Below are 19,960 nucleotides of genomic sequence, written 5' to 3'. Positions count from 1 at the left end.
ATGCAGTCCTCACAACATATAAATAAAAGTTTAGTTCTGTGTTTCCATATATCTTCTACATGGAGGCTAGCTGAATATTAGTGGAGTAACAATAATTATTAATAACAATAATCGTCATAATAACAATAATTAATAGAATAATAATGCCTTGGGGGGCCTGGGGAAGGGGGGGTCCTTCATATGGCCGGGGTGGGGGCTTCCGGGGAGGGGTCTATGTCTGGTAAAAGTGGTGGTAATGGTGGTGGTGTTCGTGGTGGTGGTGATGTTCATGTCTCTGGACCGCCTGGCCGGCCGGGCTCTCATACACCACCACGGCCGGCAGGTCCCTCACGCGGTCCCTCCCCACGACACTGCCGCCCACGGCCAGGGGCGCCTGCAGACCCCGGCAGCCCTGCTGGCTCTCCTTGGCTCGGTGCTTGTGCTTCTTGGGCCCGAGGGGTGCCAGCGCGGGGAGGAGGGCGGGGCTGGCGGCCAGGTGGGCGGCTGGGGACACGGCAGGGATGGCGGGGCCCACAGGGGCTTTGCTTCGTGCCCCTCTGGCCACGTGGCCCACACCCATGCTCTTGCCCTGGGCCTTGGGGGACCTCACAAAGTGCTTGCTCCCGTCCTGGGCGCCCCGGAGCCGCTGCTGGACCTCCGAGACCTTGGCGAATGGGGTGTCAAGGAAGTGGAAGGAGCCCGGCTCCGCGCCTTGGGGCTTTCGGTGTGGGACGTGGATGGCTTCTGGCTCATGGGAGCGAGACCGAGTGGGGTTGGAGGTGCGGGGGGGCAGCTCTGACTTCTGGGCCACTGATGGGGAGCCTAGGAACCAATTTAACAGATATTTAATGAGCACCTACTGTGTGCCGGGGCTGCCCTGTGCCCCAGAAACCCCCTCCAGCCCCTGTGCTCCAAGACTGGTAACTGTTCAGAGAGCTCCCCTCCCCGCCCAGACTGCTCCTCGCTGCCTTGGAGGAACCTCTCTGGAATGGAACTTGGCCATCTGCGAAGGGGGAAGATCTGTTGCTTTGTTAGGTCCTTAAAAATAAGTAACTCCTCTTCCAAGAGAGAGAAGAGAAAGAGAGAGACACTGGTAGCTGTCTGAGGTCATGGGAACAGAAGGAAATGGACAGGCATATTCTTTAACTTGCGGAGGTGACCGACAGGGATTACACGTAGGAGGAGGAAGGGGAGAAAGGAGTTGGGGGTGTGAAATTAAGTGGGCTACCTCTTCATTTATCTTAGCAGGGGGTCAACAGATGTCAACAGCTGATGAAGACAGAGCAGCGTTTTGCTCATGGAACAGGGGCGGGGGGGGAGTGGCCTGGGGTGGGGCACAGAGCCACTGTTTCCATTGCACGACAGGCCCTGAGATACTATTTGATTTTGTTCAACTTGGGGCATGTGTTCATTTTTAAAATGTTTTTAATGTCGTCTCCTCCGAGAAGACTCTTTAACCTGTCCAGTAAAAGCTGCACCTTCCCCCAGCCCAGGGGGGTGTAATGAGCGCCACCTGGCATGCCTCCCCCCCCCCCCCCCCCCCCCCCTTCCCCCCCCTTGCGGGTAGCAAGAGCTCCCTTACCGGGCCCAAACTGGGACGTGTAGTTCTCTATCCCGGCGAGATCTAAGTAGTGGTTTCTCCTCTCAATGTTCTCATCCACACAATGGGGGTAGCAGCCGGACTGTTCCAGACGGCTGTCACCCTGGAACCTAGGGCAAGAAGGCCAGTGAGGGGGTGGGCACCGGCCCTCGGTGGGGGTAGCCCCACGGTCTCCTGGGAAGCCACCGGGACGAATCCTTCTGGACCCTTCTTTCACCTCCTTCTGGGTCTTGGGAAAGGGTGGGGACGGGAGGGAGTGGTCATCTTGGCAATCTGTGTCTCTAGTTCCTTCCCTGGCCGTGGAGACGTAGACCTCTGCTGGCCTCCTGGGCCTTCTGGGAGGACTGGAGAGGCATTTGCTTTGAACAGGTCCAAAGTAAAGGTGAGAGGTTACTGGTCAGAACTTAAGCCCAAAAGTCAGGCTTCAAACCATAGGCGCCCTGGGCAGACAGGAGACCTCACCCCTGGGTTGGTTTCCCAGACTGTGTGGGCAGCAGAAGCCCCCAAGCCACTGGAGTTGAGGGGGGCAGGCTCTGTAAGCCAAGAATGGAGTGTGTGTGTGTGTCAGGAGGGGGTGGGGAGGGAGGTGCCCCCAGAGGCCACCTTTCTCCCACTGCGGGAGTCTGGGCTCCATGCCTCTCCCCTGCAAGGCTCTCTGAGCTCCAGCCCCACCCTTCTCATCCCCCCCCACTCCCCAACACAGCTAGCCTGCAGCCTGCATGCCCCTCCCCACACCGAGCTGTGGCCCCTGCTGGGACTGCCTTCAGTCTTTCCCCTCTGGGCGGGTGCCTGTCCCAATCGGGTCACTTCCTTTCCATTCCCTGGGGCAGGTACTGCCATCCGGCCCCTGACTTCCGGCCACGGATGCCTCCTACATCCTCACACCTCCTACACTGCTGTTACTTTATATTCCTGTTTATTTGATGCTTTTCTTTAAACACGCTCTCTCTTCGCTTCCCTCCCTCCTTTCCTTCCCTCCCTGAAGTTAAAGAAATAACAGGTGGAAGAGAATCGCAGCCTTACAGTCCCTTAGCCACAATTCTGAAACGCAAAAAGCCTGAAGACAAAGATTTTTCATAACTTCTTTGGCAGCCGAGCCTGCCTTAAACGGATGTAAAGGTAACTGTAGCCTTTATATCACTTCGTGTGGATATTCATACGTGTCGGCGCAGAAATTTCAGCGTGTGAAATCCCAGGGTGCTGCCCAGATGCCAAGTAGAATATATGAGAAATGTGCTGGGAACATCTCTTCTAAAACCCAATGAATGCTGAATTTCAAAACATTTCTGGCCCAAAGCATTTTGGACAAAGGAACATGGACCTACATTTAGTCATTTTCTAAAAACAGAGTTTGATTTGTGAGCCTGTCCTCTGAAATCACTGCCCCCTGAAGAGAAAACAGACTGGAGCCCCCCGCTCAAAATCCCTCAGATGCAGGTACACAGCTGGTGCTCAATATGTGCTCAGGGGCACTAGGCTGTCGTCCACCCCCCACCCCCAGCCGCACATATACCCACTGTACCTGAGTGGGGCTCGCTGCTTCTTCTCCCAGCTTCGAAGCTCCTCGGCAGGTTTGGTCTCCGCTCTGGGCCTCGTGCTCTGCAGGTCTGAGTCCCACCCGAGAAACAGCCAGGTGAGCGGCTTACGCCTGTGCCCACCAGCTTCCTGGCTCTGGTGAGGTTTTCTAAGCTCCCCGGCATGCAACCCTTGACAACTGGCCCACAGTGGCTCACCATGGCTCTGTGGGAAGGGTTCTCCAAGCCAGGACCAGACAGAGGGGTCTCACAGCTACCTGGCCCTGTACCTTCTCCCCCCCAGACTCCCCGCTGGCCATGTCCCCGCCCACCTCCAAGGCGGTGCCTACACAGGGCCTCCCACCTGTATATTCCTTTCTTATCCAAATCCTGCTCTTTCAAGAACCTGCTCAAATTCCACCTGTCCACAAAGTCGCTCCCAGGAAAAGACCCCAGGGCTCCTTTCCACTCTTCCCAGGGCAGGGTGTGATCCTTCCTGAGAGCTGGGAGTGGACTGGCCTCTGTGGCCGGGGCGGCCCCCCAGCCCCTCACCGGGGTGATTGAGAAGGATGCCCTTCTTGCCCTGGCTTCCGTCGGGGGCCACCGTGAGCTTCACCCGCAGCGTCTTGCTTGACGTCGGGGAATGGTTGACGGAGGAGTCAACCACCTCGTAGATGGTGTGCAGCAGGCTGGTGATGTCCTGCAGGGGAGCGAAGCAGAGAGCCACCCGGGGCTTCAGCCACAGGGCACCCACAGCCCCGGGAATCAGAGGCCCCAGTGAAACCTGAGGAAGGGAAAGCCCCCTGGCTCCCCCAGAAGTCAAGCCTAAGGCAGAAACATGCATATGAGGTTCATTTGGGAGGGGATCCTAGGATGCAGGAGCAAAGGGGCAGGGAGCGGGGGATGACGTGAATGAGCAGGTCCAGCCACGGGCAACCGGCCTCAGTGGCACTTGGGTCCTCGGAGGGACTATGTGGACCCCACCTCAGAAAAGTCTCATCCCTCCAGGGTAGAGTTGCCCTGGGGGGTGACGCTACATTGCCGGGACTTCCGGGCTGTCCTGCAAAGGCTGAGCCAGCGCCCACTTGGAGAAAGCTCTCACGGTGGGCACTGTTCACCAGCAGCAAGTGAACTGAGAGGCAGGTCAGGGAGACTGCTGGCAGAGGGGCCCCGACAGCACCTACTTTGGGTCTGATGAGCTCCTTCTGAGTGAAAACTGGAAAACTAGATGTGTCGCTAAAGATAAACTATTCTGCGAGAACTTGACCCAATGTCATCTTCTCTCTGGGCCTCAGTTATGCCCTCAAGCAGAACAGGGATGTCCAACCCATGCTCCGTGAAGCGTCTCAGAGACTTCTGACCGGGGAATGGAGGGATAAAATAGGTCTCCCTTTGTTCTGAGTGTCTGTTAAGGGCATTTGTCTGGCAGGGGGAGCATGCAAGGGAGGCTTCCAGCTTTAAATGATGAAGCCTCTGGAAAAGGTATTTGCTCTCTATAGATCGGGCCCACAGATGGCCAATTATCAGCCCTGCGGCTCTTCATAAACAGACAGACTCAGCCCTCGCCTTATTCCCCACCCCTAAGCCCTTCAGACAGAGGTGACACCAAGCACTACCATGGCCAGGCAGGTATATGGATGAGTGACCCGGAGTGGGGAACCCACAGAGGTGGCTCCCACTCGGCACTGCCGACTAGCTCCGTGGCAGTGCTGGCTAAGGGAGGGTCATTCCAGAAATCCAGAATCTTCGGCTAAATCTTCAGAATCTCTGATACTGGAAACTCATTTAATTTTTTTTTTTTAAAGATTTTACTTATTTATTTGAGACAGAGAGAATGAGAGAGAAAGCACATGAGAGGGGGGAGGGTCAGAGGGAGAAGCAGGCTCCCCGCCGAGCAGGGAGCCCGATGTGGGACTCGATCCAGGGACTCCAGGATCATGACCTGAGCCGAAGGCAGTCGCTTAACCAACTGAGCCACCCAGGCGCCCAAAACTCATTTAATTTTTGTCAACTCCCCGTTTTCCCATCCCCCAGCCCCTGATGACCACCATTCCACTTTCTGACTCCATGAACCTGACTCTTCCAGGTACCTCATAGAAGTGGAATTACGTGGGATTGGTCTTTTTGTGACTGGCTTGTCGCACTTTGCGAGAGGTCCCGGAGGCCGATCCCTGTTGTGGCACCTGGTAGGATTTCCTTTCTTTTTAAGGCTAAATAATACTGCATTGTATGTATATGTTTATCCACCCCTCTGCTGAGGGAAGCCAGGGACACTTGGGTGGCTTTGCCTTTTGGCTCTTGGGAAAAATGCTGCTGTGGGCCTGGGGGTCCAGGTATCTCCTTGAGACCCTGCTTTGGGCTACAGAGACTCAGACAGAAGTGGAATTGCTGGGTCCTATGGGAATTCTGTGTTTAGCTTTCTGAGGACCTTCCACGCGGCCTTCCACAGCAGCCGTGCCATCTGAACATTCCCACCCACAGCACACAGGGGTTCTGCTGTCGCCGCTTCCTCGGGGACACTTGTTATTGTCGGTCTATTGGGTTTTTTTATGGTAGCCATCTTAACGCATATAAGGTGAGATCCCACTGCGGTTTTGATTTGCATCTCCTAATGATGAGTGATGTTGAGCACCTTTTCATGGGCTTCTTGGCCATTAATTTGTATCTCTTCTTTGGAGAAATGATCAAGTTCCTTGCCCATTTTTTAATTGGGTTGTTGGCTTTCCTGCTCTGGAGGTGCAGTTCTTTTTATATTCTGTATATTAATCTTTTATCAGATACGTGATTTGCAAATATTTTCTCTCTTTCTGTAGATTGCCTTCCACTCTGCTGTGTCCTTTGATGCACATTAGTTTTGAATTTTGATGTAGTCAATTCATCTATTTTTACTTCAGTTGCCTGTGATAACTTAATTTTTAACAAAACCTTCTGGGGGGCTGGGCCGGAACATCTCGGGGCTACGTTGGGATTGTGAAGGCTGCCAGTTTGAGACCCAGGCTCACTGACTCACTCAGCAATCTCAGCTCCTCTGGCCAGGCCCGCAGAGGACTCCTCTTCTCGCCCCTTCTTCCCTTGAGCTGCTCTGCATACCCACGTTTGCCCCCTCCTTCTTAGGAAGTCCATGCAGGAGGACCCAGTGTCTCCATTTTACAGATGAGGAAGGTGAGGTCCACCAACATTATCCCCCAAGTGTCCTATCCCAAGCCAGGGTGGGGGGCAGTGACTCAGGGTCTAGGAACAGGCCTGCTCTGGCAATCCCAGCTGAAAAATCGACTCTTGCCTGTACGGGGCCCAGCACACAGAAGTAGATGCTCGTGAATATTTATTGCACAAATGAACAGGTACTTTCTTCTGAGTTGGGAAGTGAGCCCAGACGCCAGCTCTGGGCCATAGCTGCAGTGAGGTGGGAGCCTGTCTGCCCCAGCACACAGAAACATGCCTGCAGACAGCCAGAGAGCATGGAGGGGACCGGTATTTATAGCCAGCTTTGAGGAGTGGCCTTGGGGCTAAAAATAGACCAAGGGGAAACACGAGGCTGGGTTCTCCCTGGACTGGAAGCCAGCCCCCTCGCTCCTCGGCAGGAGGAAGACACGATCCAGGGATGGCCTTCTCTAGTCCGGGCTGGGACACCCTCCTCGGGAACCCTCACCTCCCTGCTCTTCCTCTCATTGCCGAGGGTAAAGAAAGGCAAGATGCAGAACCAGACGGCAGTGTCTGCCCGCGGGTTTCTGCAAGGCCTCCGAGCGGGGGGCCAACCCTCTTATGGTCAGCATCTCCGAACCAGCAAGGAATGAAGGTGGCGGCTAACAGGGGCAGCGGGGTCTTGGCTGCCACATGAGTGAGAAGACAGGGCAATGCCACCCACCGCACCCCCGAGAAGCCCAGCCCAGCTGCCTGTGTGGCCTTGAGAGACAGCTGGGGCCACCGCCATTCAGCTCAGTTAACCAAGCTTCCAGACTGCAGTGTGCTTCCCTGTCAAGATAATTACACCGCAGCGGCCATTCCCAAACAGGATGGGGAGGAACGGTGGCCGCTCACTCCACACAAAGCATCACAGCTGGAGGGGGACGGGGGTTCACCTAAACCATGCCCCCCTCCCCGGCCTCCCCAACATCTCCAACCAAGAAGGGTTTCCACTGCTTCCCAAGTACCCAGGTCTCTCTTGGGGCTTTGCCTGCCCGGAATCCATTCCCCTGCCCCCTAATAACTGCAGTAGCTCAGACCAGGTCCTGCCCCTGCTTGATTTTATATTGTGAGCCGATTACACGCCCCCTCTCACTTTCAGTCTTCGTGGGTCACGTATCTGATAACTTCCCCTCGGCTCCACGACCTGGAATAGGGCCATCTCAAGCACTGCAAACCCATGGCAAAAATGACTGGGTCAGGGCCACTCGTGTGAAGGGGTCGGAGCCAGTGAGATTTAGTTCTGGAACTTCTGAATTGGGAGAGCTGCTGAGAGTCCCAGATAGAGGGAAAATGTCAGCCATCACCTTGCTACTGGCCAGGGGCAGGGCTGCTGGGCAATGAGGAACACAGAGGAAACAGAGCCACTGCAGGTAGCTAGTCTTGAAGGCACTGAGCCTCTGGATCCAGCCATGCCTGAAGTCAGTGCCCTGGACCACATTTCAATTATGTGAACCAATATATTCCTTTTTTTTTTTTAATCTATAACAGTTTGCTGGGATTCTGTCACTTACCTCCCCAAGAACCCTGCATGATTTTAAGTCACTCACAGTTTCTTCCCCAGCCCTGTTCGAATATTCCTTAGGCCACGGCCTGAGGAAGAGATACCCTTTTTTCACCCAGGCGTCCCCTCTAACAGCTTCTCCTGCACCAGCCACAGAAAAGAAAATCTGTAGCCCTGAACCAGGCAGGGAGAAAAGACAGCAAAGCTTCTTTGGGGACACCCCGGACGCCCTCGTGAGCTGCATGTGAGGCGGGCGCGGAGCCAGCCATGCTGCTCTCAGACCCCTATGCAGACCGGTAGCAGGTCCCATATCTGAAAACCAGGGCCTCCTGGGGAGGGAGAGGATGTCGCAGAGGGACGGTGGGAAAAGCAACAAGGAGGCAGAAGGGTGGCACCCAGGCCCAGGGTGAAAGGGACGCAGAGACTGCAGTAGCTCCAACCAGGTCCTGCCCCTGCTTCCCCCAACCCACCGGTGGCTTCCCTGAGCCCCAGGACCCCAAACCAGGGCCTGCCACACAGGTCTCCTCCAGCACCTTCAACACTCCGAGCACTCCTGCTCTGCACCTGCTGGGCGCCTCTCCCCCAGCTCCACACGGCCACGCTCCCCTAGGAGGTTCCCTAGACACACGGGCCCCTCTCTGTCACACTGTTGATCTCCTTCACCTCACAACCGTCCTGTAACTGTTTGGGACCGGCCTCCCTCAGCAGCTGTCGGAGCCACAGGCTGGAAGCTGTGTCTGAACTGTTCGTTCCCACGTCCCCACAGCTGGGGCATGGCGGATGCGCATAGTGGGTGCTCAGTATTCAGACAGAGGCGTGGAAGAAGGGTGAGAGGCACACAGGGGGTACGGAGGTGTGGCAGGAGGGCTGAGGGCAGAGACGCCGGCGTTCAGAGGGAGAGAGTGGTGAAGCACAGGCCCGTGGCCAGGCCAGGCATAGAGTTCTCGGTGCTGGGGGTGCTCATTCCTGCCCGGCAGAGGGAGGCACTGCCTGGCCTCCGTGTGCCCACCCGGCCCCAGCTCCTGGGCGCACTGGCTGAGGTGGGAAGTGGCCTGGGATGGTCGCAGCCCCTGCCCCAGCCAGAGCTCTGGAACTCGAGGGAGGAGGCAGGATGGGACGTTGTTGGGACTCAGGGTCCTCCTCTGGGGAGCCCTCAGGGCTCTGCGCCTGCCTCCCGCCCTTCCCCTCCCCCGGGGGGGGCAGTGCCTAGGCTGAGTGCAGGGGAGCCCAGCCACCCCGTCCTCTGTCCCCGCTGCCCACTCACCAGGCAGCTCTGGGACAGCCCTCTAGGTCTCCCTGAAGCCCCGGCGGCCCAGCAGGTGCACTCACCTCACGGGTGACCTTGCCATTGTTGTCAAAGTCGTACAGGGTGAAGGTCCATTCCTGCCGGCTGTCCTCTTCTACGGACACGTCACACTGTAGCTCCTGGACACAGACAGACAACCACGGATGTGGCTGGAGTACCCAGAGGCCAGGTCACGGGGCGGCCGCCTCCCCACTGCCCTCCCCAGGCCTCGTGTGAAGGAAGAGCACAACTACCACGACATGAGGGACCAGGTGGGGAGGCCAGGCCGGGCAGGGGAGGTCTGGCCCCGGGAGAGACGCCTGCAGGGGTGCCGGACAGCCTCTGGGTCTTTGAAGGCAAAAGAAACACGGGGCGGGGCGGGGGTGTGAGCTGGGGGTCTGAGAGGAGGCTTCGTGGCCTTAGGGCGATGGAACCTGGACCAAGGGACAGAAGTTACTGGAAGACACAGGGACTAGTAACAGGAAGCTATTACAGGATGCCCAGGGTGGCCACCTGACCTGGAAGGCAGGGGAGGGTGAGCGAGCACTAAAAGGTAAAGCCCCAGCTCAGCCCCGGGTGCCAGCAGGTACATGGCCCTCCATGGCTGTGTGACCCTGGGCATGGCTTCTCTGTACCTCAGTTTCCCCTCGTGTAAATCATGGGAAAGGCCAGTTACTGCTCGCACGAGGCAGATGGGAGCATGAAGCGCCCCACCCCGCATCCCCTCGGCGTTCCCGGGCAGCTGTGGCGGACGGTTCCCGACCTCCCACCTTAAGCAGCCAGCTTCTGTGTCCGAGGAAGACCCGAAGAGCCGGGGATTGAGTGCCCGGGGCAGTGCCCAGCTGCTCTGGCACCAATCCACCCATTCACCCACTGGTACTGGCTTCCCTCCTTTGCTGCTCCCTGCGATCACCTGCCAAGTCCTTGCCTCAGGCTCTGCAACGGGGGAACTGGAAAAAGCGTGGAATGGTTTGGCACCTAGAGAAGTCCAATTAATGATAGTAGCTGCCATTGTCTTTGCTGTGATGTTAACATATGATGCACGTAATGTTAACAATGACTTCATTATCATCGCTCACAGGACCCGACACGTCTAACCACAGGCACCCGAGCTGGGCAGTGATGAGCTCTGTCCCTGGTAGTGTGTATGCAGGAGCCAGCTGAACACCAGATAGAAAGTTCGAGAAAGGCTGGCTGGTTTGCCAAAGAGGGTCACAAGAGTCTATGAAAACAAGCAAAGACGCCCCCAGGCCATTCCGTTCCACGTCTTGCCTCAGCTGCCCTCTCCTTTTGCAGGAAGACGGGCTCAGGCCCCCAGAGAGGAGCGGTACCTGGCCCCTGAACACTGGCAGGGATGTGCCCGAGCGCGGCGTCCCTGCCCCCAGCCTCTGCAGCTCGAAGCCAGTTCCCTCCAGCAGTCCTCGGGCAGCCCACGCGGAGTTCAAAGTCAGCCTTCCCTCAGTTGTGACATGCCCATCTGATACCTGCCAAGTGCCCGCTCTGCTCTGTGAGGCGCCGTTTCATGTAGTACAGCGCTCGCCCTGCACACGTGCCCCCCCCACACACACACACTCACACTCACACAGCGTTCATCTGATTCCTTCTCGCTGGCCCTCCTGCACGGCTCCAAAGACAGCTCGGGGTTCAGTAACTATCCCCCCCTCAACTTCTGTCATATATGTCTTTGTCCCCCCAGCCCCCCACCACCTGGGCTTCTCAGGTGAGTCCTCCTCATGGGCCGTGGATGAGTCCCGGGCAGTCAGCCGGGCCCTCCCAGAAATCGGCCCACTCGGGCCTCCAGGGAAGTGAGATGTCTCGGTCTGAGCCTTCCCTCTGCCGCTGCGCTCGGCCCTCGGCTCTGCCAACCACCCCAGAAGACACGCAGGGATGCCGGTGGGCTCCGGAAGCAGCTAGCAACCCCAGCTCCCCAACGGGATGCTGCCCGCCCCCCTCAGCTCCTGCATTCAGGGCCCACTGTGACCTGTCTCACACCCTGCCCCGAGTCATCTCCCCAGACCACCCACCATCACTACGCAACACGATGCAGCTTTGTGTCCACACAGCTTGCGGCACCGACAGGCCTCTGGGCCTTTGCTCCTGCCGTTCCCTCAGCCGGAAGTGCTCTCCTTATCCCAGGGGCTCCGTGTCCTCCCCTCTCCCAACTCCTACTCCCGCACTCAGAGGCTCAACTCAGACCTGCATCCGCCCCACCGTCTGCTTACAGCCACCGCCCTGCACACACTCAGGAACTGCCTCCAAACCCTGCACGCCCCAGCCTGACCGAGGCGGCCACCCCTCCGCGTGCTCCCGGACCCCCATCACATCCCTAGCTGTGCAGTTACTGGGTCTAGGTCACTCTCCCGTCCCCCTCACCACACCGTGCTCCGGGAGGGCAGGGCCATGCCCCATTCACTGTGGGGTCCCCTGGTACCCGGCAGCTGTCAATCAAGCTTGGTTGGAAGGAAGAAGGAAAGTGCTGACGTGATAGTGGACACCCTTTTAAGCATGTTAGGTGCATTAACTCACCAGGCCTACAATAAATACCCCGATAAGAAAGAGACTGAAACTACCCACATTTCCCAGGGGAGGCCAGTGGGGATGGGAACCCTAGGCTGCTGGCTCCAGAGCTATGCCCTAGTGGCCTCATGGAGGGAAGCAGAGAAGGAAGAAGGGAGGAGAAGGGAGGGCAGAGAGAAGCTGGTAAGCTCCGTGCCAACAGGCCCGGGTTCCGCTCTCCGGCACCCGGCCCTGCTTGGTACACAGAAGGAGCTTAACGTAGTGTTTGGGATGGGGCAGGACAGACAGACTGCGGGCTCTAGGACGACGTGTTCCTTTAGCTGTTGACTGCATGGGGAAACTGAGTCCCAGATAGGGCCTCCTGCCACTCTGCATCCAGCCCACCCGAGAGCCCCGACATGTTCCCCAGAACAGCCTCAGGAGTCGAATCAAAGGCTTCTTCCAGTAACGAGGAAACTGAGGCCCAGAGGGGAAGGCAGGCCCCTAGTACAGTAATGGCAGCTCCAGGGCCAGCTGTCCGCCCGGCCCCCGCTCACGTCCTCCCCCAGACCGCCGGGCCACAGCCCCGTGGGATGGCAGTGCTGAGTCCTCAGGGCCCACGCGGAGCTGGGGCAGCCCCAGACGTGGCGGGACAAACCTCCCACAAAGGGCAGCTGTTCACACGGGAGGTGAAAGCCCTCTGCATCTGGATGGGCCTCAGCGCCCCTCCTCGAAAAGCACCGCCAAAAGGATAGAAGCCCTACTCTCCAGAGCCCAGCGCCAGGAAAGGGAACTTACTTCAAATTTCAGCTGCTTCTTGGAGCCCGGGCAAGATTCGCTCGCCTTCTCCCTCTTCTTCTCATCTCCGCTGGCCAACCCGTCTGTCTTCTCGGGAGGCAGGGCCACTGCGGGGAAAGCAAGTGAGACAGCGTGAGGACCGTCCCCAGCTGGGCCTCGGGGCCCCCACACCCACTGGGGCTTTGGTCTGGGGACCAGGTGCCCGCGCGCTAAAGTCAAAATCACTTGGCTTTCTGGCCTCGGGTAATGTCCAGGGCTGCCCGAGGGGAGCCCCCCTCCCAGGTCACCTGTGCCAGCCACTCAGATGACCCCAGGGCGCCTCAAGGCCGCCATTCTCTGCCTCAACTATACAGCCCAGATAAGCAGCCTGCAGCCAGCCAGACCAGAGACAGGTGGACAGGAAGCTCATAGACCGTGGCCACTTTCCACACAGTCTCACTGCCTTCCCTGCTGACGTTTTGGCCTCGAAGATGCTGCCGGCCTGGGCCCCGGCAAAGGCACGCCGGATGGGCAGTCAGGAGGACTGAGGGAAACAGGAGGTGCAGGGCCTCCCTCAGGCGGCCTGAGGAGCAGCCTCAGTCTCTGCTTGGGTCCTCCTGACACTATGTGTGACCCAGGGTGGGTCGTGTACCTTCTCCAGACATCTCAGTGGTTTCCCTGTCAACAGGGATCAGAGCAGTCCCCTCCCCAGAGGATCCTTGGGTGGATTCAGTGAGCTAGGACTGAAAGGGCCAAGAGCCCAGGGCCAGTACACAGGGTCCTAGCAGCTGCGAAGAGTTACAGTCAAGGGGAATGATGTCCTCTTCTCCCTCCCACCCCAACTCAATCTCTCGGGAATCAGCACAGTTGGTAGCTAAGTTTTCTCAAAATGGAGGCTTTGAGAATGCAAAAGGACACAAAAGCATCGTATCAAACACAGGCAGCCTGGGATGGGGAACAGCAGGGAGGGAGGAGCTGAAGATAAGGATGCTCCGGTCAACAGTCCAGACGGGTGGGGACAGCAAGGCCACGGCAGCAACAGACTGACCTGGCTCCATCCACAGCTCCCCTCCCAGAGGGGCCTGAGTATTCCCTTTCTCTTCACTCCGGGTACACCCAGAGGGACTCAGGGGGACCCCCCTCCCCCGGCCCGCAACGCCTCCACAGCAAGGCAACAACTCCTTAGAGCTGTCAGGGATCCAGCGGGAGACCCTGTCTCAGCCCCAGACCCCAGCTCCCTCCTGGTGCTTTCACAGAATGAGGCTGATAAGGACAAACCTAAAAGGAGATCCAGGTCCTTGGAGGCCTCCAGGGCAGGGGGCGGGGTGGGGGTGGGGGGCCTTGACGGTGCTGACGGCTTCTGATCTAGTGGATAAAACCAGGTCCTGCCCTCCCTGCTCCTCCAAAGCAAACACAACCATGGCCAGGCGGTACGCCAGCCCAGTGCAACGCTGAGTCCTGGGGCAGTCGAGCCGGCAGTTAGCCAGTGATCCAAGGACAGCCAAGCACGCAGCCTGGGCCACCCTGATTCCCCCACCCCAAATCTGGGGATCCTGCTGGGCCCGAGCATCCGCCATCGTGGGACCGGCCGGGGTGCAAGGCAAAGTGCTCGACCAGGCCACAAAGCAGTGGGCACTACGGCCGCCCCCATTTAGAAAAAGGCAAAAAGGTCTAGAGAGGCTTGTCAGAGCGAGTCAGGGAGTGGAGTCTCTCTCCATTCCTAGCCCTCAGCTCTAGGAGCCCCCAGCATCTCCGGTGGGCGCAGCTGAGCTCGGCGGGAGCGTCCCGATGAGAGGACTGATACTCTGGGTCCATATCCCGACCCTGCTACTGACTGGCCTGGGCAACGTTGGGTAAGGCCCTGGACTGCTCAGGATCTCAGTGCCCTCGTGTGGAAAATGGGGATGAAATGGTTTCTTCCTCACAGGGTTACTGAGGTGGGTGGGGGGAGGCAATGAGGAAAGTCCCTCCTTAGCACAGTGGCCTGCGTGCAACAGGTGCTCAGTAAAAGCTTGGCTTTGCACAAGATGGAGAGGAGCCGTGGTCCCAGCCAATAGCCCAGATCCAGAGGATCCCCCTCACCCCAAAACCGCCCCACTGGAGAAACCATGGTGCTCTTCTGACCGGCAACATCCTCTATTCGGCCCCCCTGTGGGGGGTGGGGGGAAGAAGAAAGGAAAACAAAGCCCAGCTCCATCTTCAAAGCTGCAGCCTCCCTCCACAGAGGTCCTGGCTGGAGATGTAAGCCAGCCAGGCTTATCGAAACCAAACTTCAAGTTCAAAGAGAAGTTATCAGAAAACCACCTTCAGGTTCAACATTGCCTTTCAAGTTCCACTTGATAAAACCCAAAGAAAAGAAAGCTCTGTCCCTGCTCCCTCCTTCTCTGGAGCACCCCTCCCCACATGCAGGCCTTCCCTGCCTCCCCTCCTTCCTCCTCACCCAACGGGGTAGAAAACGCCCCCCTCGACCGCTCACCCTCTTCCTGTCTCTTCTCTAAAGACCAGCGTGGTCTGGATTGCCTTCTCTTCACCAAGGGGTCCCTCATCCCATCCCAGCTCAGAAAACCCCTCGGACACCCATGGGGCTGGCCACCGATGGGTAATAGGACTGGGAGCCATCCTGCCCCCGAGCCCTGGGGGCTAGGACCAGGGACAGTCAGCGCCCTCCGCCCCCACCGAAGAAGGCCCTTCACCCTGTCACTGTCCCCCGCCCAATGGCCAGAGGAGGTGTCAGAGATGATCGGAAAGCCTAGCAGACCCCAGTGCCAGAGGCAGGGGCTGGGACTTGGGGCCCCGCTTCTACACCCACATGTGAACCCTCTCAAACCAAACATCGACCAGCACCCAGCCCCGCCACCCCTGCACAGAACAAACTGCCCTCCATACATCCATCGTTGGGCTCATGGGCAGGCACAAGAAGGGTAAAGGGTACCTACTTCGGGCTGCCAAGGTCCCACCAACCAGCAAAGAGAATGGCATTTTTGTCGAGATGGGCTTTGGCGCCAAATTCTGAGCCCATTCTCTCTCTCCTACTCCTGCTCAGCCCAGAGATTTTTTTTTTCCCCCAGAGATGATCTTCTGGGGGGGCATAATTTCAGAGGGACTCTGATCATTCTTTAATCACTCACAGCAACAACAGGAGATACTGCTAACTTGAAAGAAGAAAGGAAAGCTGGAGGAAGAGTAGAAAAAGGAAGGGAAGGGTTGGAGCAAGGAGGAAAGAAAAGTCTTCATGTTCAAAGACTTGTATTCTGGGTTTATAGCCTACGTTCCTATCATACCTTTAGATGTGACGTACCTGTAGATGACTTAGAACAGCCAGCCCACCCACCGCCTGTTTTTGTAAATAAAGTTTTACTGGGACACAGTCACGTTCATATGCACTGTGTATGGCTGCTTTGCTCTATGATGGCAAAGTTCAGTAATCACAACAGAGACTATAGGGCCTGCAAAGCCTTAAAGTTGTACTCTCCTGGCCCTTTATAGAAAAGTTTATGAACTGCACTTAGGTACCCTTCCCACCAGGGTACCCTGATAAGCAGGGTGCAGGCTGGATTTCACCTGCTGCTCACCTGCTTACCTGGAAACTCTTGTGCAGTACACAACCTGCCCAACCATACACAGTAGGCATGGAAGAAAGAAAATGTCAACTCTGATTTCTTCAAACCAATTCTCAGCTCAGATGAGTCTGGGGGTGGTGTGTGGAGCTCCTTCTCTTTGGAAACCGCTCCCTGTCCCTTCTCACACCACGGCTGCGAGGAGCCTGCTGGCTGTGTTTACCAGATGATGGCTCTCTCCCACATTAGCTCCCAACCTGGCATCTCTCCACCCCCAGCAACTGCCAGATTAAATGCATTACTTGACCATCTTCACCCGGCTCCCTTTGATGTTCCCTTCTCAAGCTTCAAAATACCTTTTGGAGGGAGATCAGACAGCATTAAACAGAATTACTAATTAATTAAGCAAAGTTAAATTTTAAACACTGTTTGTTGTGTTAGCCAAAAGCCTGAACAGAACAGACTTTTTTCCTCCACTGAGATCAAAGACAGTCTCTTCCCTGTCCCTCCCCCAGTTTAAAAAGAAGAGGGGGCTGGGAGGGAAGAGAGGGAAAGAAGAGAGTACAGAGGAGCGCCAGGGAGCGAGGAAAGACCCGAGTGGGGATGAGTGGGGATGGTTGGGATGGTCATTGGGGGTGATCGTGAGGTCGAGACTCCCAGCCCTCACCCCACAACCACATTCCCAATAGGAGGCATCAACAGCTCATTTGGGACCACATGCTGGGAGAGACCCGGTCACTTCCTGGAGCCTGTTTAGCCTGGCAAATAGCATTGACCCAGGGAGCAGGATGGCACAGCCTACCCAGCACGAGCTGCTGATAGCTGGCACCACCCAAACAGCATGAGAATCAGCTACAAAATAAAACAGATCTGCCCTCCTGCAGCCCCACCTTCCCTGGCACCCAGGCAGGACAGGCACCTCAGGGTTCTTCAGGGGGCTTAGGGTCATCTGAGAGACAGGTTGTGCAGTGTACAACTCTAGGGGGCGCCATTCACAGGCTGGACCTCATACGCTTGTATATCGCCAGTGACATTTTTTGGACAGATGGCAGAAAGGTGTCTTGAGGCCGGGGGGATGGGGTGGGGGGGAAGCTCCTTTCTCTACATTGCACGAATGCATTTGTTGCGAGCAGGGTGCCGTCTCTCCCCATCCGGCCCAACACTTCATTCTGCGCAATCTGATCTGGGATCTTCTGATTCCTTCACAGGAGCCCGCCACATCCTGGTGGCCAGACTGCAAGTCTCCTGGGAGTGGGGTCCTGCCGGCTAGTGCCCCTGGGATGCCCACAGCACATGCACAGGGCAGCCAATCCACCCCAGCGTGCAAAACTGCACCAAACCCCACAGGCAGACACAAGGAAGGCTGCATAACAAACACACCATAAATTCTGGCTTGACTGAGATTGGGAACCGGCAGGGAAAAAGGTAGGTCTGTTCCTGAATCCCATACTTCGGCTAAAATCCAAACCCTGGTTGATAGGAGCAAACGCCAGCTTATTTTAACATAATCCAGAAAGGCCTGGTTGATAATAAACTTAGGACGTAGGGACAAATTTGAAATCCCGTTGTGACTATTATCAGCCCTCCCCCCCTCCCCAGAGACCAGAAATGACTGACACTCAGACAAGCGGTTCTCTCCTCCCGGTTACCTGCCACGTTCTTCTCTGTTGATACGACGTAAGATCTAACACAAGCCAAAGCTTCCTTGCTGGAGTTTGGACACCTGCCCTAACGTCTCCACTGGCCTTTCTCAATTGTCCGCGTGCAGATTATCTGCTGCAAATATTTTAGTCTCAGGGTGGCTCGCCAGGATGTTTCTGACTCCCCAGCCCGCCACCGGCAGCTGTTAGAGGGAATGCAGATGAATTTTAATATTAGCCTATGCCAAATATAATTAGGTGGGTAAATCTGCTGCCAGTAAAAAGAGAAAGATATCATATGTGCATTCCAGGCCAAATGGTTTCTCGCATCATTTGTGCGAGGTTCTCCTGAGGGAGCGCGAGGGTCCGGGAGGCGCGCAAATCTGTTCATTCAACGACCACGGCAGCGGGCTGGTGAGGTTAGTGGGTACGTGCAGTATTCCATTAGGGCCTGTTAAGAACACCAGGCGGGGTAGGTTCCTGTTTGCATCGAACCAAAGAGGAAACTAATCTTAAGAATCTTAGCAAAATGGATTTAGCCATGTAGTTCCCTGCTGAAAGTGATCTTCCCGCTGCTGTCTCTTGGCCCTGTCTCTCCCATGAACTGCTTTTTAATTTGTAACCCAGCCGTGCTCTCACACTGTTATCCCTGCCAAGAACACTCGTCCTGGCTCACCAGTTCCTGCTCATCCTTCAGGTCCTCAGCCCTCCAACCTCTGAGAACGTGCCTGCACGCTCCCAGGGCCTAGGTTAGGGCTCCCTGCTCGGTGAGTCCGTCTTACTCCACTATTATCATTATTCTGTTAATTCGATCTTCCTAAAGTAGCCCCAACATACAGCACAGTGTCTGTCACCCCACGTCTAGGCATATCAGCACTGTCATCATCATCATCATCAAAACGAGACAACGGTAAGTAGCACAAGCGGGATTTGAACCCAAAGTGTAGAAACAAAAGAACGAAAATCCCTGTTTCCTGACTCCCCAGCCTCTGGTCTCTCCATTCCATCACCCAGTAGTAGACACCTGCTCTTGCGTGTCCTGCAACCATCGTCCTCCTTCTGAGAATAGCATCTGGGTTTCCTCTGGTGGGCCACCCCTCTCCCATCTCAATCCACATGGATTTATGGAGGGCTGATCTGACTCCGGCTTTGGGGATGCACCCAGCACCTAGTCGACACAATGAATTTCATCCTGACGGCCACTGGGGCTGCTCCTAGGTCAGTACCAAGGGAGGGTGCATCCTGAAAGCCAGTGAAGCTGAGCCTGTGGGCCCCTCCCTTACACGGGCCCTGGCAATGTGTTCACATGGTCGTTTGGTTTTCTGATACTTTCAAAACTAGGTATTTTAACCTCAGTTGGTTACGACCACTGTCTCTTTCCATTCTGATTCCCAAACATCCTAATGTGTCACGCGGTGTCGGAGTGAACACAGGCATTTCTGGAATTGAGCTAAGGGAAGGTTGAGTTGGAGATATATTTCTTTAGGTTTAGTGGGATAGATCTATCACCTGGTTCAAAGTTATAAAAGAATCGTGTAAAAAATAAATAAAAGAATCATGTATTCTTTTTTTTGAAGATGGCTCCCAAACTGGGATAAACTTCAGGTGCCACACAACCTAGATCCACCTGGTGAGAACCAAACTTTTGCAAGAAGAATTGAGACTTGGGGGCTCTCTTTCACCTGAGGTGGCTGAGCTCATAGGATGGGAGTGCCCAGAGCTGGGTAGCTACCCTTTGCCACCTTAGCGGGAGAGACCAACACAGGGGCAGAGGGAGAGGTGACCAAGGGAGGGAGAGAGAGAGAGAGAGAGAGAGGGAGGGAGGGAGTGGATGTGTGTGTGGATGACATGTTTTGAGCTCCAGGATCCAGCTGGCCCTTTTTAGGCAGGATCCACCCTAGGATTTTTCAAGATCATCAGCCAAAGCTTCGTCGCATTTGGGTTGAGTGTCAAAAGAACCCAAAGAATCCTGACTTAACTCTAAGCCCCTGCTTATCAGGACAAAAGCCACCACCACCCAAAGAGGAATTGACCTAATGCGGCGGGATTCTCCAAGGTAGTTTCTGGCCTTTCCGCCAGTGGGTGTCTACCCCTTCCTGAGACCAGACATGCCAGCCTGGGGTTTTTTTCCTCCACAATCTTGCCTCCCCAGGCTGCATTTTACTGTAGGGAGATTTTATTTAAGGCCCAGTGGTGACTGAGGAGAAAAAGGAAAGAAAAAAAGAGAAAGGAAAGGAAAGGAAAGGAAAGGAAAGGAAAGGAAAGGAAAGGAAAGGAAAGGAAAGGAAAGGAAAGGAAAGGAAAGAAAAAAAAGAAAAGAAGGAAGGAAAGAAAGAAAGAAAGAAACCTTCCCAACAAATAGCATTCCAGCCTTTTACCTCATCAGAGCACAAGGTTGATGGCCACTCTGCTTTGAGGTTTGAAT

At 56.0% G+C, this 19,960-nt stretch overlaps 1 protein-coding gene across 1 annotated transcript in view; it reads right to left on the bottom strand.

Moving 5' to 3' along the window:
• Positions 1-211: 211 nt before the first annotated feature.
• NKD1 (NKD inhibitor of WNT signaling pathway 1) overlaps positions 212-19,960 on the bottom strand; it is an 82,497-nt gene continuing 62,748 nt past the window's right edge. The window contains exons 5-10 of the mRNA XM_021705633.1: positions 12,360-12,466; positions 9,110-9,205; positions 3,646-3,793; positions 3,102-3,186; positions 1,562-1,689; positions 212-801 (exon numbers count right to left, since the gene is read on the bottom strand). Coding sequence (XP_021561308.1) covers positions 212-801; positions 1,562-1,689; positions 3,102-3,186; positions 3,646-3,793; positions 9,110-9,205; positions 12,360-12,466 — 1,154 coding nt within the window. The remainder of the gene's footprint in view (positions 802-1,561; positions 1,690-3,101; positions 3,187-3,645; positions 3,794-9,109; positions 9,206-12,359; positions 12,467-19,960) is intronic.

This window comes from Neomonachus schauinslandi, chromosome 16 (genome assembly GCF_002201575.2).
Source record: "Neomonachus schauinslandi chromosome 16, ASM220157v2, whole genome shotgun sequence".
Taxonomy (NCBI): domain Eukaryota; kingdom Metazoa; phylum Chordata; class Mammalia; order Carnivora; family Phocidae; genus Neomonachus; species Neomonachus schauinslandi.
Note: the sequence above shows the minus strand (reverse complement) of the source record. Positions and strands in the feature narration are given on the sequence as shown.